This window comes from Vulpes lagopus, chromosome X (assembly GCF_018345385.1).
Source record: "Vulpes lagopus strain Blue_001 chromosome X, ASM1834538v1, whole genome shotgun sequence".
In the NCBI taxonomy this organism is placed as follows: Eukaryota; Metazoa; Chordata; class Mammalia; order Carnivora; family Canidae; genus Vulpes; species Vulpes lagopus.
The window spans coordinates 1,573,563-1,601,537 of NC_054848.1; the positions used below are offsets into that span (position 1 = coordinate 1,573,563).

Genomic DNA, 27,975 nt, shown 5'->3' on the forward strand with positions numbered 1-27,975 from the left:
GGGCCTACGGCAACAGGAGGTGGGGCAGTGTTTGGGGATCACAGACGTCCTGGCCCCAGCTCCCGTGTTTGGGACCAAGACTGAGCCCCGCATGGTTCAGCCTGTCCCGGAAGCATCTTGTGCCTTTGAGGAGGAATCACACACTTGTCCAGGACCATGACACGTGCGCATGGTGTCCGACCCTGTAGCCTTGAGGGAGCCATGACATCCGACCATCACATTTTCTTTGCCATCGATGCTTTCCTTTTCCTCAAACGTAACCGTTGCGACTTCAACAATGCGTCGTAAATCATTGAGTAGCTCTCCGCTGCTGTCAACTGCAATCCAGCTTCCAGGTGGTGAAGTCAAAGTTCCCAGCATCTCAAGATTTATTTCCTCCTGGGTTATGTGGGTTTCGCTCGGCAAACCCTCACTCACCTTCTTGACCTGCCCTAAATGCACCTTGGCAGGACTTGACAAGTCCAAGAGTTCTCTTTGCCAAGATCCCCCCGTGAGCGCCGCAAGTAGGATTTTTTTCCCTCGTTCTCCTCTGCGCCCTTGTTTCGACCCAGGATGCGCGCGTACAGCTGTTCCTCTGTGGTCTTTTATTCCACTTGGTCATTTCCACGTCTCTTCCCGTCCTGGAACTGAAGACTGTCTGTGAGCGACGAGCCATCCCGCCTCGGCCTCATGGCTCTGATGTCTGCCCCCCATACCCAACGCTTCCCCCGCGTCGCAGTGAACGAATGCGATTTTGCTCGGAGGCAGAAGAGTTAGTTCTCCAACGTCCGCTGGGACTCTGGTCGTTTTCTTTTTTTAAAAAAATCTCATTTATTTGAGAGAGAGTAAGCGATGGCACGCGAGGTGGGTGGAGGAACGGAGGGAGAAGCAGACGCCCGGCTGAGCAGGAAGCCCGGCGCCAGGCTCCATCCCAGGACTCTGAGGTCGTGACCTGAGCCCAGGGCAGATGCTTAATGGACTGAGGCACTCAAGCGCCCTTGGCCACTTTTCCATAAAGGATATTCTCAGTGTGTTACTCATTGCAAAAATGACTTATGTGTTGCTGCCTCCCCGACACTGGATTATTGGCAGGCAATGTTTTTACGTCAGAAAGGGAGGATAGGGCTTGTGCTTGTTATTGGGCTCATACGTGTTTCATCTACAGGGAGGGTCGGAGAATCTGATTCCGTGTCACTTGGTATGGTCTATCCAATCCTCAGCATCTCATCATTGTGAAGGATGAGGATGATGACTCCCTTTCCAGGGGGCACCTCAAATTATCAGTGGCTGCAGCCACGGACGGGCCTTGAGCGGGTTACCTGAAAGCAATGAGTATGAACATTTCCATGTTCATAGCACAACCATGATTCCATCCATTAGGAACGTGAACTTGAGAGTCTAAGGAGCTTAGCAAAGTTCTCCACCATCCGTGGTAAACAGGTGCCTGTTTACGATCTAACTCCACCTCCTATTGGAGGCAACGCCCTGTTCCATGGGCACAGTCTACACTCTCAGAAACCAGCAAACCTCGACAAAGCAGGCACCTTATCAATTTTTCTTGGAAGACGGTGACCGGGGACACCATGCCCAAAACATGATCACAAATGTTTGCACGCCCTCAAAGTCCTGTTCAAGCATCTGTTAAGGTTTACCTCGTAAGATTCACACATTTCTTTCAAGGAGAGTAGCCAGGTGTCAAATCATACCTATTTAGGTAAAATCAGGGTTTTCCAACGCATTCCCATAAAGCACTCAATCTGGGGACGGGGTTGATTTCAAATCATCGTCATTAATAGGATCGTATCTGATGAATACAACTCAAGAAACACGAGCCCAGGCTGGCCGACGTCTTGCATCTTGTCTTGTAATGATTTTGTTTCTGGACTTTTAAGATGGTTGCTTATAATAGTGGCATTGCACTATATAAGGATGACTGGTTAAGTAGCATTGATCAACACTTGAAACGGGACAGATCATGGCCACTTAGTCGCATTTATTAACATAAAGGGGCAGCCAGCAAGTGCCGAACATATCAAGATGTGCGAGTCCTATGAAAACGAATTACTGACGCGGAGTGCAAGTGTGCAACTGTGGAAAACCTTTTATGCTACGACGGCTAAGGGCCCCGTGCAACTCCCTGAGAATCTCACCCCACAACACAAAGCAAAACGGGATGCATAGTAACAGCCCCCAGAACGTGGGAGGGGAAGGGCCGGTGAATGAACATACCGACGAGACTTTAAACCCGCTGATTATGGAGCTGCCGTGGGAATCTGTATCTGGAAACACGTTTATGCCTTTTTTTTATTGCTCAGGATGAAAACTTGGTATACCCTTTGTGGTGCTCATTCCACAGAATGGGTTCAGAACGTCTTGATGCATGCTTTTTGGTGTTTTTATACGATTCCCATGCAGAGCTCCCCGGGGAACAAAGATGACCTGGGGGTAATCTGTATACTGAGTCCGATGGTCCAGGATCTGGTCTCTATGGTAGAACCAGATAGTGGCACCTGGAATGAGGCATCCTATTTCCCCCCTCAAAAAAAAAAAATAGAGAGAAAGAGACAAATATAGAGAACTATGTTCTGGTGGAAGAGGGCTTTTTAATGAGAATCTGTGCAGCTAATCCCCAAACTGCTCTGGTTTGTTTAACTGGGTGTTCATGAGCTTTTCTTCATGTGTAGGATAACAATGCCTTGGCTCTTCTACGCCCACATCCTTTCATCGTATGGGAGATTGTCTCTGTCTCGCTTCACTTGCTGCTTGATGGTAATCCACTTGGGGCATTGTGCTGAGAAATAGTATGTCCGTGAGCCCCCAAATTATTCCTCAAAGCTCATCTTCCTGAACAGAATGGAGAAATAATGCTGGGGGTTGGGGAGAGATTGTATTTTCCTTCCTCTAGTTGGGTACACAGGTTGCCCCGAGGCAACGCTGGAGTTCCTGAAGTCATCAGAATCCAATGAACGGGATCAAGGGATCATTCCCCTGTAGGAGAGCCAGCCTTCTTGGGCTTGATGAATCATTTTGGTGGTAGTCACAGATAAAAAGTCTCAATTACTGCAGGGAAGGTTGCAAGGCTTTTGCTGACTAGGATTCCACCCCCCACCGCCACACACCCTGGGCTTGTACAAGGAGATGCAAATCAGGGAGGCAAATCAGGATGCCTCATTTGTGTCTCACAAATGTGAAGCATCTGGGTGGGCAGAGGGTGGACCAGCCTCCTCCTTGCAGAGGGAGGTGGTACCAGCAGGGTGACATTTGGCTAACGAGTCCAGGTGGCTGTTGAGGAGGAGCAAGAGTTCAAGACTCCCTTCTTTTCTCCTGGACATCAGGTAGACCACATCACTTGACAGGTGAGTTGAGGAATCCTTATTAGGATGGAGCTTCTTGATTCTTCTTGCTTCTTGATTAGTTTCTGTTGTCATGGGCAGACTTGGGATTTTGGAAGCCTCCTTGGCTATTTCCTTTCCTTTTCTTTTCTTTTTGAAAAACGTTTATTTAATCATGAGAGACACACACACACACACAGAGAGGCAGAGACACAGGCACAGGGAGAAGCAGGCTCCCTACGGGGAGCCCGATGTGGAACTCGATCCCAGACCCCAGGATCACGCCCTGAGCCAAAGGCAGATGCTCAACTGCTGAGGCACCCAGGCGTCCCGGGTGACTATTTTCTAGAACCCAGTGGATCAGCTCAGGCATTGAGAGGTTGATTATAAACCAGTGTTTGTCTGAATAAGCTTCTCTCCTTTCTCTCTCCTTCCTTCGTTTCCATATCTTAGCCAATAGCTCCTTCTCTTGTGGTCTGTGGCATCTTGCTTTGGGTAAGACAGACCGATGAAGGAGGTGGTTCGTATTATGTTCCCAATATTATTTTAATTATAACGATGAGTAACAGCTTGCAGGTGGAAGATGAATGCTTGTTGTCTTTCATGGAAATGAATTTCACTGTAATATCCTGTGCCCATCCTTGTCCCCCCTCATGGGATACGACGATGAGCTATCCTAAAATCACCATAGAGCGGTGTGGATTTGTGCTAACGCAAAACCAAAGCAGTGGATACATTTACGCAACTACATCTTTTAAGGTGACCTAAATTCATCCCAGGTAGACGTTCTGAGTAGAAGCTGTTAGGTTCAGCAGCTCCTCAAGACTATGCTGTCATGCAGACGTATATTAGGGTAGGTTTGGGGACTGAGTCAGTTAACTCAAGAGACACAAAGAAGCAGGTGGACCCCAGACCCGGTACAACCCGACCGAGCTCCTTGAAAGCAAAGAAAGTGAGAGCAGCAGAGTCCTTGATGGTGGAAGGTTCGTGTCCTGACAGATTTTGCAAAAACCAGTTTTAAATGTTGGAAGTGGAAATAGGGCTTTGTGATCTTGTGAGGATTTCACAATGGAGACTAATGTAATTAACACGAAGATAACGCATGTTTGTGTTTTTCAGCACGTTTTTATCTCTGGCCAAGGAAAATAAGAAGGCACTCAGCGCCCTGTGATGAAGCTCAGGTGAGGGAAGTAATGAGCTATTTTGCAAATGCATTGAATGTAACAGACAATCTGGGAACACCCGTGAATTCAGCTTTACAGATAACTGGCATTCGATGTTATGTTTCCTAGATATGGTTGGGTGTAAACATGTACAGTGATATTCTGACGTCGGTAAGTCCATAATGAAATAGGAGATATTTTGGCAACTGATACATGTGAAGTGCGGATTTCCAACACAGTCGTATTATTTTAAGATACTGCAGATGTTTGACTAACATCGCATGGTGACAGGTGTTGCAGGGCTCTGGGTGTGGTGAGCAGAGCATAACATATAGACGAGTCCGACTATCAAATCACGGTGCTGTGCCCCAGAAATGAACGTGACGCTGTGTGCCCACTACACTTCAACGATAAAAATAACAATAAATGAAATTTTGTAAGACCAGGACGTGAGAAAAGCAATTCAACCCACTTCGGGTAGATGAAAACACGCGTGTTGACTATTGTGATCTGACAACGGGAAAAGTCCCGGGCACACGGGTCCCAGTCTTGGGGAATAGGTTTGGGTAAAAGCAGAACGTTGCAGCTCACGCGGTCAGCATTGCTTCTGAGCGTTTACGAAGGGTTCTGGGAGCACAGAGCGGGGTCAGCGACCACTTCTCTCCCCACTCCCAGAGGAAATATTTGACGTGGGTTTTGAAATATGGATAAAGACAAGATGCAGATGCAACTAATAGTTCAAGTGTCCAATATTCATTACCTAATAATCAAAGAGGGATCCAGTGGGAAGGGAATCATGTATTTCTTTGAGAAAATGGGACTTTTACTGGGGTTGAACAGCATTGTGAAGGAGATTAGACTGGTCTTCAGAGTCCGGGCTGCTCCTTTTTCAGAATTTAGTTCTTCGCCAACATTCTCCATTCCCCTTTACCCTGGGATTACTTTTTCCTTGTTTTTCTGGCTGTTTTCATTCCCTTCAATCAAATGTCCCTTTGGCAAAGCTCTACGCCAACCCGCGTTTGAATTCTGTTTGCCGTGACGGAAAGTCAGCTGGCTCCATCTCCCAAGGACGTGACCTCAGGAGCCTTATTGCCTCTGGCCTAAGAAACGCTTTGTCTCTAAGCAAATGATTTCAGATTTCACCTTCTGGAAGAGCATTTGGTGTATGTGAGCTGGAGACCCAGGAGAGGCTCCCTTTGAGCATCATGGGATGCTCAACTCCACAGCAGCAGCCGATGCTCAGGGAGAGAAATCCAAGAGGCTCACCTGTTCCTCAATGGAGACGTGCCTGGTCTCTCATGAGTCCTGTTGCTTTCATGAGAAGGGGACAGTGCAATGGAACGTAGCTCCTTAAATCATCCGTGCAACATCTGTGCTTGCTTTTCAGGAGCCTCTTCGTTGCTCTGTCTTGGATGTGTGTACTCTTAAACCCATGCCAGTCCCAAGAGGTACATGATGATAAGCCTAATATAGTCCTGATGATGGTGGATGACCTTGGGATCGGTGACTTGGGCTGCTTTGGCAATGACACAATCAGGTATGGCTTCGAGTTGAGTTGCGCTATTTCATCTGTTGTCTGGGCTTGGGAGCTTGATAAAGTTTTATGGCTACATCACGTGGAAAACCAAATCCATGGGTGGGAATTTGTCTTTAAAAGAAGAAAATAAGGGACACCTGGGTGGCTCAGCAGTTGAGCATCTGTCTTGGGCTCGGGAGTGATCCTGGGGTCCTGGGACTGAGTTTCACATCGGGGTCTCCGCAGGGAGCCTGCTTCTCCCTCTGCCTGTGTTTCTGCCTCTCTCTCATGAATAAATAAATACAATCTTAAAAAAAAATAAAAGAAAAGAAGAAAAGAATATTAGAATGAGGACAGTTTGGATTTGCATCTTGGGTCTGCACTTACTGGCGGTGAAATCTTGAGCAAGTTACTTCTGTGTGCCTTGCTTATCCTTCTTGTTGGCTGAGCACACAGGTGGGGAGTATACAGGTGTGCGTTCGTATGTGCAAAGCATTTAGAGTAGTTGCCTGCCACATAGTGAGCCCTCTGTGATATGCAATATTATGATGACCGATGAGTTTTTTCAAAGACGCATGAATTTATTGGGAGAGAGAGAATGGGGGAAGGACAGAGAGAGAATCTCAAGCAGACTCCCCTTTGAGCATGGAACCCAACTCGGGGCTTGATCCCATGACCCCAAGCTCATGACCTGAGCTGAAATCAAGAGCCACTCACTCAAAAGACTCAGCCGCCCCGGCGCCCCTGAGGAGCGATGAGTTTTACGCATACTTTTTACGCGATGGAACTTGGTCACTTTATGCTTCCTAATTTTGGAACCCTTTTAAGGTGATAGCCTTCTATTTTAAGAATGGGCGCTCTGAAAGAAGAAAAGAACATACATGAAACCAAGCCCGGGCTTTGTGCTAGGCTCAACAGAAGCCCTTTATGGGAGTCGTGAAAACATCACAGCTTGGGAGCATGTCTTGGCAGGACAAAATTCCACTTTGTTCTATCATATCTCTCATTAAGAAAGCTCATTACAATTTATTTGCATCCAGCCAGTGACTATTTCTCTTCTGTGGAAGTCTCTCTGATGGTCTCCAACCTGCAGGGATCTTTATAGGGAATGACAAGGCAGCGGTTGCAACATTTCTCTAGAGCGGGGACGTGAGTCTATAGAACACGTGCATTGAACGCGTTCTCGTGTCCGGAAGTCGCTAGGCATAACCAAGGTCTGTAAGTCATTAGCCTTAATTAATCAGTCCGCAGACGCGTATTTATATATATATTTTAGAAGGCCAGGGCCGTATACTCGGTACACACCATATTGCAGAACCAAATTATATCAACCCTGCAATAGGCAACGACTGCCTAAAGCCTCAGCCGTATTTTTTTCCATGATGTGGGGAGAAAAAGGAAATAGGGCGCCGTGTGCAGTTACTTTTTTCTCCCGTTCTGAGCTTGGGGAATCATCGTAAAGGGAGGTGTTGGTTTCCGCCTCTGTCTGTGTCTCCCCCCCCTCCTCTCTGCAATTCCCTTTCTGTCTCTCAATCCAGGACGCCTAACATCGACCGCCTAGCCAGGGAAGGGGTGCAGCTAAACCATCACATCGCCGCAGCCTCCATGTGCACCCCAAGCCGGGCTGCCTTCCTCACGGGGAGATACCCCATCCGATCAGGTGTGTAGACGGGGAAGTCTCTGTAGAGACACTAGGATTCAACGAAATGATACGTAGCCAGTCCATTTTGAAAAGTTTGCTCCAAAATAGTTCAAACACGCACACGCGTACACACATGGTTGCATACACAGCTCTCGATGCCCGCGTGGAAACCACGGTTCCTCCACTTGACTCGAGCCCGCCGTGCGTGGCTATGTCCATTCACCCTGCGCATCCTGCGAGCTGGCTTAGGCAGGACTTGCCATCCCAGGGCAAGAATGAGAAGCTGTCTTGGAAGGAACTAATTGACTGGACGCGTCTCCACTAATCGGGTGTCATGAGGACTTACCAGAAGGGCTCAATCGTTTATCGCACATTTTAGCCGTTTGGTTTCTCCATCCCTCAATTGACCAGCCATTGGGCTGTTTCTGGCTTTAGGCTCCTATGAATAGCTCTGCTCTGTACCTGCGCATACATGTTTTTGACTCAACACGTATTTTTAATTCCTTTGGATACACACCAAGGGGTGGAATGGCTGGGCCGTATGGTTATATTCTCAAAGGTGATGAGACCGGTCATGTTTTATGGGCACAGATTCTGTAGTTAAGAGGAAGCAGAGCATACAACTCACAGGTCAGGATCTGTGTCCCATTCTCCGTCAAGACGGAAATGCCCCTCGTCCAGCTCCCGAGGGTGTCACATAACCTTGCGGATCCCATGAGTTTGACGATATCTTGCTTAGCTGGTGCTAAGGTGAGCTGGGTCCAATAAACGATAAGTTCTTTATCCTTTTTTTTTTTCTTACGGTAAACTTATAGGCGATTTGACTCTTTCCTTTTGCTCCGCGCTGCACACGTTATGTAAAACTATTCAGAAGTTTTCAGAGGTTTTCAGAAACCAGAAGATGGTTTCCTGTAGAGGGCATGGTCAGCAAATCTAACTTGGAAGACCTTTCTCTCACCTCCTTGTATATGGTATTTAAATGACGGGAGGTCCCTCTCGGAAAGTCTCCACCTGACTTGTCTCTCCTGATTTTATCTGGAATTTCTCTTCCTTTTCACGTACTTTGTTTTGTCTTATTCAATTTTCTGTCTGCTCCCAGATTTTGCTTCAGGGTTGGGCTGCCATTTTGGAAGGAAGCCAGGATGGGTTGGTTTAGGGAGTTCCTCAGGCTCGATAGCTGCAACATTTTCAATACACCCAGCGCCCTTGGAACTCTAGCAGTGGGGCTGGGAAATGTGCCTCTGTTTTCAGTCCTCTCCAGGGAACACCTGTTGGCTATTCTGGTTGGTTCTTTGGTTACTGGGTCCTTCAGAAACTGGTTTGCTTTCCTCTCCTGTAAAATGTAGGTCTTGGGCCTATGGTTGACATGTCCCCATGTACCTGTCACCTAGTTTTGTCATTAGTGATGTCCATGGGTGAGCAGTTTTCTTCGCTTATTGCTCTATTTTGGGGAAGGAATGCAGAGGATCAAAAACTATGCGTCAGGTCTTCTCAGATACCCCAATGTCAGCTCCTGAACCATCCGTGACTCACTTCCTCTTTAGCTGACAGGCACCTACTCACTGTGTGTGTGTGTGATCTGTTGTTTTTTGGTTTTGTTTTTTCATCCCACTCAGGAATGGTTTCTAACGCAGTGGATCGTGTCATCATCACACTTGGAGCCCCCGCGGGACTCCCTCATAATGAGACGACGTTTGCAGCCTTACTGAAGAAGCAAGGGTATAGCACGGCACTGATAGGTAAGAAGCAGCCACAGGCGTGACGTATTTACTATCAAGAAATAATATGTGTTGTTCTATTCTTTTTTACAGATTTATTTATTTGAGAGAGAGAGAGAGAGAGAGAGTGTGAGAGCATGAGTGGGAGGGGTGGAGGAAAAGGGAGAGGGAATCTGAAGCAGACTCTGCACTGAGCACGAAGCCCAATACGGGCCACACTATACTCTGGTGGTCTTTCTATATTATTCTCTGCAGGCTCTGAAATCCTTCATATCATTCACCACGTATGAGTTAAGAACTGTGACGAGCCCTGTCAAGAACACACAAACAGCCTTATGCATTTCTTATGAAGTGTCAACTTTTGACTCCGTATAAATGTCTACACCCTATACCCATCGCCCAAATAAAAAAAATATATATACATGTTTTAAAAAACATGTACACCCTGTATCTGTCACCCAAATCAAGATAAGGGGCATTTCGGTTGTCCCAGAAAGTTTCCACTGGCCCCTTCCAGTCTGTCCCCCTGGGTTAGCTCCCCCTTGCACCACTCCTACAGCTTGAGAGAGTCAATGAAGAGGAGACGATAATGGTGCTCTCCTTTGGCAATGGTTGAATCCCCAGTTAGTCTCCTAATTGCACTGCAGTGGGATGGTAAGAATCATGATCTCTAGTTAATTGCATTGCATCTTCACAGAATCATTGATAACTTACAGGCAGAAGGGATGTCTGAGAATAACCCATCCCCCCTAACTTCAAAGATAAGGTAATTGCTTCTTCCCAAGGATGAGAGACACAGGAGATGTTTTAATGCAAATGTTGCACAATACGATCAAATTTGTCAGCCTGTCTGTGCGTGTATATTTTCTCAGTATAAGTTCTCTTGCTCACCTCATTATCATTAAAATGGAACCATCGATGTACGATGTCTTTTTTCTCACTGCCAAAGATGATAGGCTTCAACTGATGATGACTAATTTGAAGCTAAACCTACTGTCCCTATTTGAGAGCCTGGGTTTCAACTGGCATGAAAATATCATGCTATTTTTAATCAATTTTTGTAACCAATTTGACATTGATAAGAGAAGAGAGTCTTAACGGAGGTCAGGACAGAAAAACCTCGGCCCTAGCCTTGCCTCTCATCTGCTTACCCTCTCAGGTGTTCAGAGATGTGAGTATGTCCATCTTCCATGTGGCCCTTACTCCGTGCGGAGAACTATTAACATTTTAGTGGCTACACATGCCCATACTCTCTTCGAGTCCACATCCCAACAGGATGCCCGTGGATCTTTTTGTTAGCATTCAAGGCATGGCAAGTTTTATCAAATAAAGTTCAGTGAACTTTAGTGATAGACCTGGGGTTTCCATCCAGTGAGCTATCCAACCATCCATTATCCATGCTTGGTCCATCCTCCATCATTCCTCTATATCTATCTATCTATCTATCTATCTATCTATCTATCTATCATCATCATCATCTATCTATATCTATATGTTATCAGTGTACCCATCTATCCATCCTCATCTATCAATCTATCCACCTATGCATATGTGTACACATGCCCCATCTATCTTCCATCATATCTATCTATCTATCTATCTATCTATCTATCTATCTATCTATCATCTCCACCCATTCATTATCTATTCATCATGTGTCATTTATCTTATCTCTAGCATTTATCTATCTTTGTAGGCATAATCTACATCTATCCATCCATCTACTATCTATCTATCTATCTATCTATCTATCTATCTATCTATCTATCTGTCTATCTATCTATCTATCCATCTTCCCTGTTGTCCATCCATCTTATATCATATCTATCTCATTATCTATATCGATTATCTACCTACCTACTCACCAGTTTATCCACCAGCTATAATCTATCCTGTCTCTGTCATGTATTCATCTTTGTGCCTATGACTTTTTTTTCTTTCTCTTGAGGAGAAACTGCCCAGGTCACATCCTTGCTACAAACTCACAACTGTATTTCCCTCCCTTTATTTTTCATCCTATCTTGTCACTCACCATGAGTTCTTAACACAAATTTCTGTGAAGCAAAAGAGAGCGAAAGGTGAATCAAGTCCTGAAATCAGATTTTTAAGCAAAAGATAACTATTTGCGGCTCCATTTTTGTGCATGAGTCGTCTGTTTTGAATGAAGAGTGCTCATGTGATCTTCATGGTGTGTGAGCATACTATGCTTAATTTGTCTGTTTGTAATTTCAGGCAAATGGCATCAAGGCTTAAACTGCCAGTCCCGATATGACCAGTGCCATCATCCGTATCATTATGGGTTTGATTACTACTATGGCATGCCATTCACTCTGATTGACCCCTGCTGGCCAGACCCCTCTCGTGACACAGAATTAGCCATCGGGAGCAAAATATGGCTTTGTGTGCAGCTGGTCGCTGTTGCTGCCCTCACTCTTGCCCTGGGGAAACTGAGTCGCTTGATCTCTCTTCGCTGGTCCCTCATCTTCTGTATGATTCTTTTTATTTTTCTGCTGGGCTACTTTTGGTTCTCCAGTTACAAATCTCCTCTGTACTGGGATTGCCTCCTCATGCGGGAGCACGATATCACCGAACAGCCCATGAAGGCAGAGCGAGCTGGCTCCATCATGGTGAAGGAGGCGATTTCATTTATGGAAAGGTAAAGATAATTTTAAAAGTCCATGTATTTTAAGGAGTTTAAGACAGAGTTAACAGAACTAGTATTTTTTAAAAATAAGAGGTCATGCTTTGAACAATACTGAGAAAGGAAATGGAATATCACTAGTTAGGACTAGACAATACAATACCGTATATTTTGGATGCCAATTGGACTCTTTAGGTAGTACCTAAGGGGGGGCCATCTCGTTTGAGCTTTTGTTATTAAAATCACAATTTCTCCATTGGCCTTGAAATTCATATTTGGTCAGACCAAAGCAGGTAGACTCACACTTAGAAATCTGGCTTATTAATTTATGGTTAATAATATTAATACTTAATAATTATATTGTCTGCATATTAATGCACAGTGGGAAATGCATTTACCAGGAAACTAGATAGTAGAGTAGGTTGGTCACTGTGCTGTTTTCCTGTTAGGCAAAAAATCTCTTTGAGAAGTTAAAATCAGAAGGCATATCATTGAGCATGAGATATGTAAAGGGTATTATTCAGCTGAGGTCAGTGGTGATCATTATAAAGCCCAATGCATGCAGAACAAAGTCGCTGGAAACTTTCCAAAGGAGCCACATTTATGGGCCTTCACTTTTTGAATCTTAAAAAAAAAAAGAGAGAGAATGTGAACACATTTTCTATTGGCCATTGCAACATTGACTGAAGCTTTATCTTTATCGATCGCCGTCCTGGGGTCTGAATGTCAGGGACAAGTTGATATCATTGATGATCACATATGTACAAGCCCATGATAAGAAATAAGCTAGTGGGCATAAAACCAGGGTGGTATCAGTCCAAACTGTAGGGATTTTCCAAGATATCAGGAAAGCCATACTTGAGAAGATATGTTGACTGAATCTTCAAAGGTGAACAAGGATGAAATGAAGAAGTGGCCAGGCATTACTGCACGAAGCTCAAGCATAAGGAAGATAGGCCCTCAGCTAATGAGGGCAGCACATGATGCAAATGCCACTCTGAAAAATTTGTGCTCTGATAAATGTCACAATGTCAAGAAAGGGGAAAATGAATTTTTAAAAAGTTGTGTCATGATGATCTGAGTTAAATGACATCCCTCCAGAATTCATGTCTACCTAGAAACTCAGCAGGTGATCTTGGGAATAAGGTCTTTGGAGGTGTCATCATTGAGGCTGAGATCATCCTGGGGTAGGGATCTGTAAGCTGGTGTGTTTGGCACATAGCACTGTTTGGTGGTGTAAAGGCTCTTGGGCAACTTGTATCTAGCTTGGTCCTTACCTTATAGCCAAGGTGGGCACAATACAAATTTAGAGTCTGTGAGAGATTAAACCATCTTTGCCTTGTAGATGCAACGGAATGGCTGGTTTCATTCACGGCAAGCTCTTTATTCCCTGCTACTTTCCATATGCGCAGAAGCACAGATGTTTTGCAAAGGGACACATTAGCATGTTGTGAGGTGGCATTTGTCACACCAAGAGCTCAAGATGAGAGATTCTATTCCATTCTGTGAGCCCCTTTAAGTCTGAAGACACCCGCACAGGGCGTTGCTTACTGTTTACATTAGTACATCATGAACAAATACTGGGGTGTGAAAAATGTACTTCCATCAGCAAAACTTGCGTTGGCTTTCAGAAGCTCTTTGTGATCCACAGTGGCACCATACTGAAAAGAAACGGGGACTATGAGGATTAATAATGTGGCCATGAGCATGTGGCGTAGGTTCACAGATGATAGAAATTGCTTTTATCTGGATTCTGAGTGTGTGAGTCTCCTATGGCTGCTGGAACAGGTTTCTGCAAATGAGAGTGGCTTAAAACAACACAAATGTATTATTTTATGGTACTGGAGGCCAAGAATCTGAATCTCACATTACAGGGCTAAAATCGAGGCATTGGCAGGACTAGCCCATTCTGGAGGTTCAGGGGAAGTCTGTTTCTCATCCCAGATTGGAGGAGCTGCAGTATTTCCTTGACGTATAGCTGATTGGTTGCATCTTTACTTCGGTTATCACTTATCCACACTATTTTTATCCGATTTTGACCATATTGGGGTCCCTCTTTCAAGGACCTTTGTGATTCAGAGAATTTGGACTTATCTCCCCATCTCAAGATCCTGAACCTAATCCCATCTGCAGATTACCTTTTGCTACATAAAGCAACATAGGTATCATCTCGATCCTCAGTATGACATGTGTCAGCTTCATAGTGATGCCATTAAAAAGTGCCAAAAACCGAGAGGCTTAACACAGCAGAAATTTTCTGAGCTTTTTGGTGGACATCAGTTGTGGAAAGATGCCATTCAACCCAGCTCTCCATAGCGCAACTTTCTTTTTTCATTTTTTCCTTCGTTCTTTACACCATGATATGTCATCAGAGTAGAAATTTCCCAAAGACTGTCATTTGTGCCGTGTGCTGCTCTGGTTAGCTGCTGACCTACATTCCCTGTGGATCATCACAGCTCAAAGTGGGCCAACCTCATTTCCTATGTCCTCACAGGATATCTGAAGGTGTGGAGACATGCTGCCAAGATGTTTCTGTCCATGCTTGCTTGGGGGTTGTGAAAGAGTTGGCATATCTAAGAAACCACTCCCGAGCCACCATCCCTTTGGGTCTGTCAGGTGTTACTGTGGCCTGAGAGACTTTATTAGCCATGGGAAGGTGTGCCAGGCAGAGCTGGATGGGCTTATGAGCTCCGTCGTGCCAGGTGGGGCTACTCAGGAATCTAGCTGTCCCACATGTGTCCTTGGGGAACAGTCCAAATGCTAGGGGATCCTGAGATCCACCCCAGCCTGAATGGTTTCTGCCTCATGTGTGCATCTGCTCTCTTGGGTGCATTGGGGACAGACGGACACTGTGTGACAAAAAAATGATGTGATCTACTTCCCCACACTTTGCAAACTCATATGCTAAGTGATTGATGTCCCTCCAGGAACCGTGAAGGACCTTTCCTCCTTGTTTTTACCTTTCTGCACGTACATGTGCCTCTCCCCACAACAACCGAGTTCATTGGCACCAGCAAGCATGGCTTATACGGGGACAACGTGCAGGAGATGGACTCCATGGTGGGTAAGTGGCAGGACCTACAGAGATGGGAACTCCATGTTTTGATAGTTCAGGACACCCAGACACGGCCCCCAGGGCTGCCCCAATGATGTCGCAAGTGGAAGTCCTGAGCAAAGTCAGCACAAAAGTACACTCAATGCTTGCCCTCTCCATGGAGCTCCCAGTGTTTCTATGGTACGTATATTAGTGAGCAAATCAGGTTCCAGTTTTGCGACAGGATGGCTGAAAAGCTCATGGGGCTGGCCTCGTGTGTTGGCAGGACAAAAGCTTTTGGTTATAACAACTTCCAAATGTGGGATGTTGGCATGAAATAGATTTTAGTAATCAGAGAAATAAGACTGACCAAGGCACCTGGCTGATTCAGTCGGTTGAGCACCTGACTCTTGGTTTCAGCTCTGGTCGTGATCTCTGGATCCTGGGATTGAACCCTGTCTCGAGCTCTGTGCTCAGCACCAGAGTCTGCTTCTCCCTCTCCCTCTGCTCCTCCCTCTGCTCTCTCACTCTGTCTCTTGAACAAATAAATAGGATCTTTTTAGAAAGAGAGAATTCAAGCCTGAGCAAAGGGAAGCCAAAAAATATTGTCAATTCACAGTCTTAAAAATATAGAAAACATTTAAAAATTATTTTTAAAAAATTTTAAAAAGGATTTTAGTTATTTCTTTGAGACTGAGGGAGAGAGAAAAGAAGAGCCGGGGGAAGGAGAAGCAGATTCCCCCACTGAGCAGGGAGCCTGATGTGGGGCTGCATCCCAGGATCCCGGGATCGTGACCTAAGCCGACGGCAGATGCTTTACCACCTGAGCCATCCAGGTGTTCCTAAAAATTATTTAAAATATAAATACTATTTGACTAAACATAGGCACATATGTCTATGTTTCTGTAAGCACGTGTGTGTGTGTGTGTGTCTGGGTGTGTGAAGTATGTAAAGAACGCCAAGTCAGGATGTCATCACTAAAAACAAAGACCACAAACGAATCCTATTTGCTTTAAAATTTTAAATCAAGACAAAATTAGCAAACTAAGTGAATATAACAAATGATGTGGTATTAATGCAGCAAATAAGGTATTCCAGGTGGGGTTTGATCCCCGTGGGATTTTTTTCCGTGGTCCTCAGGTGATGACACACCTCCCCATGGGTGCGCTGAAGCTTTGCAGACATGCCGGGTATTTGAAAGCCATATTTTCAAAGAATGTGCCTGAAATTCATAAGCCATTGGGACCCATGGGTTGGGTATGTTTGTCTGTCCAGGCCGAACTGAGCTTTCAGGACAAATAATCATCTGTTTCGACATGTAATTTCAGAAATACTAAGAATAAAAATTACTTATTGGGTCCTGGTTGGGATATCATACTAATACGTTTGTTAAAGTGAACTTTTAATGGTTAAACAGGGGGATCTATTGATCGAATAAACGGCTTGACTCATATGACATGCACTGCTCCGGCGTGTTCTGGATTGATCCCCATAAACATTCTAGGAGATGGGGATCATACTCATCCTTGTTATTCGCTTGGAAGATGAGGAAAGAAAAGCATGAGATATTGTGGGCAGGCTCCAGGTTATAGGTCATGCCCCGAGGAGCCAGAATTAGACCCACTCACTCCTATTCACTAGCTCAGGGGTGCTGGTGGAGGGTCTGACAGAGATGGACAGAAATGAGGAAACATGGGGATCCCTGGGTGGCGCAGCAGTTTGGCGCCTGCCTTTGGCCCAGGGCGCGATCCTGGAGACTCGGGATCGAATCCCATATCAGGCTCCCGGTGCATGGAGCCTGCTTCTCCCTCCGCCTGTGTCTCTGCCTCTCTCTCTCTCTGTGACTATCATAAATAAATAAATAAATAAAAAAAAAGAAAAGAAATGAGGAAACATGGCTAGGTTCTTCTGAAACATTCCATAACCCCTCAGACTCCTACAGGCTGTCATTTCACAGGTGTTGGGAAAGCTTCGGAAACTCCCACCTACCCACCCTCCACCTGGCTTCCTCCTTCCTCAAACCCAGATGGAGGCATCCGATGCAAATGACATTCCCTACCTGACCCAGGGGAAATCCTCTGGGGCCTAATTAGTCATGCGTCCGACAGGAGTCTTGGTGAATTCAGTAGCTCAGAGCAGGTTCCTCCAGATTGGGAGGAGAGGGTGAGTGTCCAAGGTGAGGCAGACAGATAAGCCAAGGCAGCAGGAAGAGAGGCTTGGCTGGACCTGTTTGCACAAAGTGATGATGTCTAGGATTGGGATTCTGGGCTGCTTGTGTGCGAGGTTGTGCAGGTGCACTTGGCGGCTCCCCTGGACAGGGCTGCAGGAGCCCAGGAGATGGCCAAAGTGTCTGAGAAAGTTACCTGTACACGCAAATACCAAGACACGTGTATGGAACGCATATATAAAATGTTAGGTATGATACGTCTATTTCCAGCATCACAGAAATCTCTAGGGTTTCCAACATAGACAGTTCTTCTTTACAGGTGTCAAGTAACTTTGAGAGAAGTTTAAAAAATAATTAGGTAATGGGAAGCCTGGGTGGCTCAGCGGTTTAGCGCCGCCTTCAGCCCAGGGCCTGATCCTGGAGTCCTGGGATCGAGTCCCACATCGGGCTCCCTGCATGGAGCTTGCTTCTCCCTCTGCCTGTGTCTCTCCCTCTCTCTTTCTCTGTGTCTTTTATGAATAAATAAATAAAATCTTTAAAAAAATATTAGGTAGTGCCCATGGAAATGATTAGCACCCGTCTAGCAGCAACTGAAATGTGTATATGTGTACATATATATTTGTACTATACAGTATCTATAATATTTGTGCATATTTGTCTTATGTAATATCTATAATATATAACATAATGAACAATGATAATATATAATATATATACCATATAATAAATATATAATGTAAATTTGTATGATATAAATCCGATGACTGTATAAATACATTCATATCTATACATTTTTATATGATCTTTTTCAATTGCTGCTAGAAAGAAACATATTACATTTATAACATAAATTCATTTTTATATAAAGGTGTTATGCATTTCCATGACCACTATGTAATTATTTTTTTTAAATCTCTTGAAATACTAAGAATAGAAACATCTGAAACTAACTTCGTAACAATAAAATATATGATTATCTATGCTGAAAACTGTACTCTAATAAAACAAATATTTGTGTACATATTGCATGTTATAATTACAATTATATTATGTATAATATATAATATAGTTACATTATTGGTAATGTATTATATTATTAATATATTATCAATACATAACTATTAGTATATTTTCACATATTGTGTTATGTAATTATAGATTATATACAGTATTATAATTAATAAGGCACATTACATAGTATATACATATAATAATAGTTTTGTTACACTTTCTAGGTTTCTCAAGATAGACAATTATGTCCATTAACAGTATCAACTTCAGGTCTTATTCTAAGTCCACATGTATTTAGGTTTTCTGTTAATTTCATTAATCAAATAATCTTAAAAATGAGTAATAATAATGATGATGACAGAAAAAGTCTTCTTTTATAACTTACACTAATGAAATAGTTTCAATATTGTAACTTTAAGCATGATATTGATCAATGCTTTTAACTGGCTCTCTTCTCAATGTTTTGAGAGATTTTTAAAACAGTTATTAATTAGGACAGCCCGGGTGGCTCAGCAGTTTAGCGCCACCTTCAGCCCAGGGCCTGATCCTGGAGACCCGGAATCGAGTCCCACATCGGGCTCCCTGCATGGAGCCTGCTTCTCCCTCTGCCTGTGTCTCTGCCTCTCTCTCTCTCTCTCTGTGTCTCTCATGAATAAATAAATAAAATCTTTTTAAAAATTATTAATCAGGTACTAACCATGCCAATAGTTACATGCTTGCCAGCATCAACGTAAATATATACTTCACATATATAATATATAATATAAACTATAATAATATACTATGATGTATACATATGTCTTTAGTAATAGTATATCATGTTCTATATAATATAACATGTGCATATATCAGGGTATGATATTGTTGCTAATATACTATCTTAATACATAGTATAGTAATAATATAAATAATAATATAGGCATTGAGATAATATATAATTTATTGCTATAATTATTAAGTATGCCCCTAGTATAGAATAAGCATAATATAATTATACTGTGTATACTCTAATATCTATGTACATACATGTCTATCCTAAAATATTTCTGTTAGAAATATGCACCAAAAGACTTTTCCTCTATATTAAAAATATCCCATTTTAAGATACAGTAGGTGATAGGTATCATTCGTAGCAGGCCCAATATCAACAACCAATATATAGAAATATGTTCAAAAAGTAAGTGATCTTGTTGAATCCAAGTAACTCATAAGAGAAAACCTTAGTAAGTGGAAATATACCAGATCCTGGATGGGAATGGTGACTCATGAAATATTCATGATTCCAAAATTAATATCGAGGCTTAAGGTGATTCTAATGAAAATATTAATTACTCTTACTTGGGGTGCGCTCCTTAGTAGGATGACGATGAAGTACACATGGGGAAAGAAAGTGATAAGAAACGAAATTGCCCAAGGACGTCTGATGGGAAGCCAGTTAAGAGAAAGGATCCAGATACACTTTTATGGTTGCAAAGAAAGTGCTATCAAAATTAAAACTTACGACACTGAACTACACGCAGAAGTTTTGATGTTAGATCAGGGAAGCAGAAATAGATGTCCATGGAGATGGTCCAGTGAGGAGAAGATCCAAGGAGGGAAACCAAGTCAGAGTGGCAGGGATGGAATATATTGGTAAAGTCGGTGTTGGGCGTGGCTTTGTATCCTCCAAAAGAAAGGTCCATGTACTAACTTCTGGAATCTCTGAATGTGTCGGTATTTGGAAATAGAGCCTTTGCAGATGGAATCGAGTTATGGTGAGGTCTTAGGGTGGGTCCTAACGCCATGGGACAAATGTGATTGCAAAAGACAAGGCACGCTCCTTGCCAAAGGAGGAACTATTGCCAACGATGTGACATGTTTTCATACCTTAATACAGGAGTCTGTATAAACCAAGAACAGAAACAGCGAAGTCCCCAAAGAAAAACCAACAAGAGCTAAACATAACTTAAAGTTAAAAGTGTGAATGTTGGTGTCTGCATCATAAAATAATAAAAATAATTATTATTATGCAATAATGATGTAACAAGGGATAATAGTAAAATAGTAAAGGATAAATCCATTTCCACTCCTAATTTAACATAATCATCTGTCCAACACAAGATGCTCTTGAGGAATTCGGAAAACGTAGCTCTCCTTGAGCTCACACACCACCCACCGTCAGCAGGTGCATCGTCGATGAGAAACAGTTTGGCAGTGACTCCCGTACAAACGTGCTGCAAGTTGGACTAGCGTCATAGCCCAAAGCTCATAATGACTTCCATTACATGTGTCCCCCCTCTTTTTTTTTTTACTATTTCAGGCAAAATTCTTGATGCTATCGACGATTTTCATCTGAAGAACCGCACACTTGTCTACTTTACATCAGACCACGGAGGGCATTTGGAGTCACGGGTGGGCCACTCTCAGCATGGTGGGTGGAACGGAATATACAGAGGTGAGGAGTGGGGATCATGGGTGGGGTCTGGTTGTAAGTCAGCTCTCCTGGGCTCACGATAATGGGAATCCATAAAATGAACAGTTGAACGCAGGGAAAGGTGAAAAAGTGCATTTGACTTGAATCTGGGTGAAATAAAGCAGGGGTCTGATAACCAATGAAACGGGCCTAAATCTGCCAACATTATGAGAGAAGCTAGCCGCCCTGGCAACCCCATGAGATGATAAAGCATTAATGAAACCACATGCCTTTATGGGACTCTGCCAATGAATTGAATATGTACCAAGTCATTGATTACACATGTACAAGGCTGTTGGTAGAAGATCTGATGTGGTAGCCAGAGCCAAGACGTCAAAAACCAGAGGCTCCTTGGTGACTAAGGAAGTGTTGGTGCTCTCTTGTCAAGATATGACTTAGCACACAAAGTAGCAACCCTGTCTTTGGTTTCATAATTGAATGCACGGATACCAGCCCCGTATCCTGGTGCAACATTTAGTCCATGAAAACATGTCCCATTAGCCACCGCATTGGCCCGACCCATGACGTGTATCTTGATGTGTTTCCAGATAAGAAAATCATCTGGAAAGTGTTCAGTGCATCTTGTCATATCTACTGAAAGAGATTTCAAAGTTTCCTTCCAGAGGAAAATATAATATTTGTGCTTTCCCACTGAATGCGAAACAACCGAGCCTGTATTTGCATGAATGAGAATACAGATTCAGCAGGGAATAATGATTTTTGTGTGAATGGGATCATCTTTGCTTCATTCTGGAGGCAGAGTGTGGGTGTCTGCTCTCTTAGGGCTGGCACAAGTAAAGTGCATGCTTAGGAAAGCAAGTATATGCCATGAGGGAAAGCGTTATTACTGAAACTCTATTTTTACCTATGAGGACATTAAAAAAAAACAAAAGAGAATCTCCATTTCTCCATCTGGTGTGATTGACACTCCAGTTGGAGCAATCTAATGAAGTAATAAGTCTCCATTAAGCCTGTAGGATGGCCATTCCTCCTGCTTCGCTCAAGGGGACCCTGGCCTATGCCTGTTGTCCTGCAGTCATCGTTGACTCTTGGGTTCATGCTCTGTAATGGCCTGGTTTGCGGTCATCGTTCATGTAGAACCACACGATTCCGTTAAGTTTATTTTCAGGGCGCTGGACTCAGCAGTGAACAAAACCAAAGAATCACTGCCTTCGTGGAACTTACATTTTGGTGGAGGGAGGCACAGCAAGCAAAACAGAAGAGTGGGTCAATTCTATGATACGTTGGAAGATAGTAAATCTCCAAAAGAGAGAGAAAGAGAGCAGAAAACCTTCTAGGGCACGGCTTTCATTTTAAAGGCTGACGGAGAACTTTGGAGCAAATGGTGTGAATGTGGTTGGGGGATGAAGCAGCTGTATATGCAGGATAACAGCACTGGGGGCAGACAGTGTAGCCAGTGCACATGCCCCATCTCAAATACAATGAGTTATTCGGTTAAACACCCGTCAGCAGCCCAAGAAATAGTAATTCCATGGACGTGTACTGCTGACCCCATCAGGACTCTGTACGGGGTCAGTCCTGAATGTGTTGTCTGTATTGATGCTACTGTACATTTTTTTGTTTTTTTTTTTTTAAGCAGTCTTGCCACCCCAACAATTCTAACTGGCCCTCTGTTGCCTCACCTCGTAGGTGGGAAAGGCATGGCCGGCTGGGAAGGTGGAATCCGTGTTCCGGGACTCATCCGCTGGCCGGGAAGATTGCCAGCTGGGAAAGTGATTGAGGAGCCTACCAGTTTAATGGATATTTTCCCCACGCTAGCAGCCGTATCAGGAAGCTCAGTCCCTCAGGACAGGTGATAATCGTAACCCCTGTTCACATCATCTTTGTTCTCAGAGTATTTGGGACAAAAGCCACAAAACTCTAGCTTAACAGGAAGTTTAGCTTTGCGTATTGAGCATTATTGGTCTTTTTTTTTTTTTAATTTTTTTTTTAAATTTTCATTTATTTATGATAGTCACACAGAGAGAGAGAGAGAGGCAGAGACACAGGCAGAGGGAGAAGCAGGCTCCATGCACCGGGAGCCCGATGTGGGATTCGATCCCGGGTCTCCAGGATCGCGCCCTGGGCCAAAGGCAGGCGCTAAACCGCTGCGCCACCCAGGGATCCCCATTATTGGTCTTATATGACTACGTGGCACATCCTAGATACTCTATGGCTTTCACTGGGGAGATAAGTGGACACAGGGAGGTTTGGGGATGAGGATGTGGCTGGTAAAACGCTCATCCGTGTATGAGAATAACGATTCCTTGGACTGGACTGTGCAAGGTCGGGAAGGCTGACAGGAGGGTAAGGCATTCCAGGGCTACTTGGAATTCTGTTGTGACTATTTTGAATTCCAGCAGGAGGACAGCCTTCATATGGCACAGTCCCAGTCCCTGGGAACAACCAACCAAGGCAGGCTTGCGGGTGACTTTCTGATAGTTTATTGCAGCGGCTCCAACCCAACACCGCTTGTCCCTTGTAAGCCCAAAGACTGATTCTAATGTTTCCTTCTTCATGCAATGGAGCTTTCTGAAGTCTTTCTGAACCAAAATAGAGTGGAGCCCAAAGCAAATTAGAAACAGCAGCAAAGAACGATCTCCTCTTTTTTTTTTAACCTTTGTTTTAGCCAATAATAGGATTTATTGATAATTTATATGAAATAATAACAAAATACAAGTCCCCTATGCTAAGAAGTATATTTATCAATTTTGGCTAATTATCCATTTTTTAAAAAAATAGTTATGTTAGCGGAAATGTAGTTTTTTTCAACCAAGCCAATCATAGTCATAAAAGTAACTTTCCTCGATCTCAGTAGAGTCTATGGACTTTGGGATGTTGCTATAGTCTATATTGGACTCATAAAAGGTCGCGCAGAATTACAGTCTCAAGAAATAATGTCCTCTGAGCTCTAAGGTTTTCCTTCATGTAATCAATCTGTTTTTTTTTTTTTTCCAGAATTAGCTCTAAAAATGCCCTATCATTACTACCGGCACTTTTTTAGTCTTTAATGGAAAACCGAGGTGAAGGACTCTGTGAGATTCTAAAAGCAAAGTCGGCTCTTAGGATGAACGTTGCATTGCATATTTGCATAGAGGTCTTTGTGTAGACATCAATGTTGTATTTCTCTCCGGTAAATGCCCAAGAGTGGGGAATCTGGTCTATTATCAATATGGGTTGATATATGTTTATGAGAAACTTGTCCTATTGGCTTTCAAAATGGTTGCCCCATTTGGCATTCCCACCATATTTGGTATGGCCATTCTTTTCCATGGTAACCATTATAATAACTGTGTAGTCGAATCTCATGGTGGTGGAAATTTGTGTTTCCCTCGCGACTAACGATGTTGTCTATTATAGAAAAAAAAAAAAAACATTTCTCACTTTCTACAAGACCGGATCTTGGTCGAGATTGCATTCAATTTATAGATCGGTTTGTTAAAAATCAGGATCTGAACAATTTTGAGTCTTTCAATCTATGAACATTGTTTATCTCTCCTTTGAGTTCTGTTATCACGTGTTTTGTAGCTGCAGCACACAAAATTTTGGTACTAAAAAAAAAAAAGATATCCTTGGTGCCCAGCCTGGGTGGCTCAGTCAGTTAAGCGCCCGCCTTTGGCTCAGATCATGATCTTGGAGTCCCGGGATTGAGTTGGGCTCATTGCTCAGCGACTAAGCTTCTCCCTCTGGCACTGCTCCCACTGGTGCTCTCTCTCTTCAAAAAATAAAATCTTTTTTTTTTTTAAGATATCCCTCCATATCCCATGTCTTATGATGCTGTAGTAAGTGGTATTTTAAAAAATGGAACTCCCAATTGTTCATTGCTGAGATATAGAAATAAAATTCTTTTTTTTTTGTTTTTTGGAAATAAAATTCTAACCAAAAAAAATTCTATACCGGTGACCTTGCCTAACTTAGTTCCACCAGCTTTCTAAGGGATTACCAATACAGGCAAGCATTGTATCTGAGAATAAACACAGTGCCATTTCTTTTACCATCATTTTTAGGATCATGTGACACTTATTGTATTTTTTATTACAACTTCGGTTTTATTTTTTCTAATATTATAGAAGGTCCATTTTCTAATATAACTGAGAAAGCATAAGATTTTTTAGAGATTATTTTTTTATTTTATTTTATTTTGTTTTTTTTTTGTTTATTTGTTTGTTTTAAAGATTTTATTTATTTATTCATGAGAGACACACAGAGAGAGGGGCAGAGACACAGGCAGAGGGAGGAGAACCAGGCTTCATGCAAGGAACCCGATGTGGGACTCGATCCCAGGAATCTGGGATCATGTCCTGAGCCAAAGGCAGATGCTCAACCCGCTGAGCCACCCAGGCATCCCAAGGTTCTTTTTAAAAAATATGCTATTTATTTATTTATTTATTTAGAGAGGGTGTGCACCAGCTGGGAGAGGGCAGAGGAAGAAGGAAAGAGAATCTCAAGCAGAGATTGAGCCCAATGTGGAGCTCGATCTCACAGCCCTGAGATCATGACCTAAGCTGAAATTGAGAGTCGGACGCTTAACGACTGAGCCACCGGGCGCCCCTTAGAAGTTCTCCCTTTCAGGGGAGCAAGGCAATTGCAGATGAAATTTTGGTTTGTAAAGTCTTCCAGGAAACTGAGCTTTTGAAAGCTGCAGTGCTCTTTAGATGGACATGCATTGACACACTCCTCTGTCTTGATTTTTCTTTTTTTTTTTTTTTAGGACTTCATTTATCTATTCATGAGAGGCACAGAGAGAGAGAGGCAGAGATACAGGCAGAGGGAGAAGCAGGGAGCCCAATGTGGGACTCGATCCCAGGACTCCAGGATCATGCCCTGAGTCAAAGGGAAGATGCTCTACTGCTGAGCCACCCACGTGTCCCTCTTTCTTGATTTTTCACTGTAAAAGCTGAGGTTTATTTTCTGGATTTCCCATGACAATGTAGCGTCCATGACACTGTGCACAGATTTCCAGAAAAGTCAGCACGGTGCTCTCCGGGCCCGGGAAATGTCATGGAATGCACTGACCATCCTCCCAACAGCCACTTGGCCAACCTCCTTTGCCTGACGTCCTTTGTGTGTGTCTGCAGGGTGATTGACGGCCGGAACCTCATGCCCCTGCTTCAGGGTGAAGTCCAGCGGTCAGAGCATGAGTTCCTTTACCACTACTGTGGCGCGTTCCTTCACGCCGTGCGCTGGCACCCCAAGGACAGTGAGTACACCAGCCCCTGCTCCTTGCGGATGCCAAGATTAATGTCACTCAAGTCCGTTCTCAAAACTTTGTTCCTTTCTCCCCCTCCCCCACCTCCAGACCAGTCCTTCGATTCTGGGGTGACCGCTGAAAATACCGTCTTGGAAAACTTTCCAAGAGCCACACTCTTTAGACAGGGGAGGATATCTTGAAGAAATGGCCTATTTTGAGAAGCATAATGAACGGCTGCTTCCAAGCGTGCAGAAAGTTCTCCTAGGGGATTCTGATTTCTTAGTACTGAATTGTAAGGACTGAATGATATTTAGCATTAACCCGTGGGCCAAGAGAAAGACCAGGACACATGCTTGAGACGGTGGAAGAACACAAGGTCGGTTGGCATGCGGGTTGGCTGTCTCTGACGTGGCTCTTCTTGTCCAGGTGATGCAGTGTGGAAGGTCCACTACGTGACACCCGTGTTCCAGCCGCCAGGAGCTCACGCCTGCTTTGAGACCCTCTTTTGCCGATGCTCCGGCAAACTGGTCACCTACCACGACCCTCCTCTGCTCTTTGACCTCACCAGGGATCCCTCCGAGTCCACACCTCTGACACAGGACACAGAGCCCTTGTACGATGTCGTGATCCAGACCGTGGCCAACGCCGTGAAGGAACACAGGAAAAGCATCCTTCCCGTCCAGCAGCAGTTGTCCGAATTGAATTATGACAGCCCGTGGCTGAAGCCCTGCTGTGGAGTGTTCCCATTTTGCCTGTGTGACACGGAGGGAGGCACCTCCACTGTGCGGGCATAAGGGGAAGCAATGATGGAGATGGAGCAGTCGATGTTAGCCAACATGGCACCTGCAAAATTTCGGGAAGGAACTGGAGAGCCAGTGGGTTCGTCTACCATTGCAGGATGACTAAATGCCCATTGGTTGTGACGCGATCGTTAACTTCTTTTCTGCTTTTGGTGATGGGTGTGTATCTGAACCTGTCTTTCGGTGCTAGAAAACACGCGATGGCATCCATTTGTGCCATTGTCTCTGTTGCTCTCCGAAGCAAACGCTCCCTGTAAGGTCCTGTGTGCATCTAACTGGTTGATGGGGAACGGGGGAACGGAAAAATAGCCACCATTAAAGCATCATAACTGAAATTACGATTGAACGTGAATTGAATAATTGCCATCTGGGTAACTGAATAGGTGACAAAATAATAATGGATTAAATCATGACGCAGTGAAAGGAAGTAGCCTAAAGTAGCCGTTAAGCCGACAGAAAGGATTGATTCTCACCCACAGATGAAACCGAGTTGAGAATAGTCCATCAAAAGCTTGGGAGGGACCCCCGTGTTGATTTTGCCCTGAGGTTACGCCACAACTTCGATGGAGGCTCTTCTCCGTACTGCGCCGCCGTGATTCGGGGACGACTCCTCACATGAGTTTGGGAGGGGGCTGCCCTAACAGGTCGCCGCCAGCGTGGTGGCTTCAAACACAGAGATTCATTCTCTGTCAGTGCTGGAGGCCGGCAGCCCAAAATCAAAGCATCCCTCTGAAGCTCTGGGTAGAAGCCTTCACTGCGTGGCTGTGTCCCAGCTGGTGGCTGCCAATGCTTGGTGTCTGTTGGCTTGTAGACACACCAACCACTCCAGTCCCTCTGTCCATCTTCTTGTGACCTTCTTCCCTCTCTGTGGGCCCACCTCCAAATTTCAGTCTCCTTAGAAGGACTCCCGTCATTGGATCTGTAGGACATCATCCCGACATCTGCAAAGATCCTATTTCTGAATAGGAAGCATTCACAGGTACCAGGGTTTAGGATGCCAACATATGTTTTTTGGGGAAGACCATTCAATCCACTACACTCCTATGTAACAATAAAGTATAAGGGCCTTGGAAATTGTTGTGTAACTTGCTCAGGAGAACATGGCTTGTGTTGTTGGACTAACACTAGATTCCTGGCCGTGCTAAGCCCAAGTCCCCACATATAATTATCAAACACAAATAACCATATTCATACTGGATATTGAACAAAGTTTTCGTTTTTCTAAGTGATCCTGGGCAATCATGTCGGACCTTATGTGTCCATAAAAGGATTATTGACAAAGGCTGTTTCATGTCTCCACCACTCCTTTTCCTACAGTTCCCAGCACAT

The 27,975-nt window shown here is 44.1% G+C and overlaps 1 protein-coding gene across 1 annotated transcript; it reads left to right on the forward strand.

Annotated features, from left to right (window-relative positions):
• The first annotated feature begins 831 nt into the window (after positions 1-831).
• ARSF (arylsulfatase F) lies at positions 832-26,640 on the forward strand. Its single transcript, XM_041741270.1, has 11 exons — positions 832-843; positions 1,360-1,547; positions 5,862-6,011; positions 7,529-7,650; positions 9,249-9,371; positions 11,583-12,006; positions 14,919-15,055; positions 20,503-20,637; positions 22,306-22,468; positions 25,734-25,855; positions 26,273-26,640. Exons 1-11 carry the CDS (start codon positions 832-834, stop codon positions 26,638-26,640), a joined length of 1,944 nt encoding a protein of 647 aa, XP_041597204.1.
• The last annotated feature ends 1,335 nt before the right edge of the window (positions 26,641-27,975 follow it).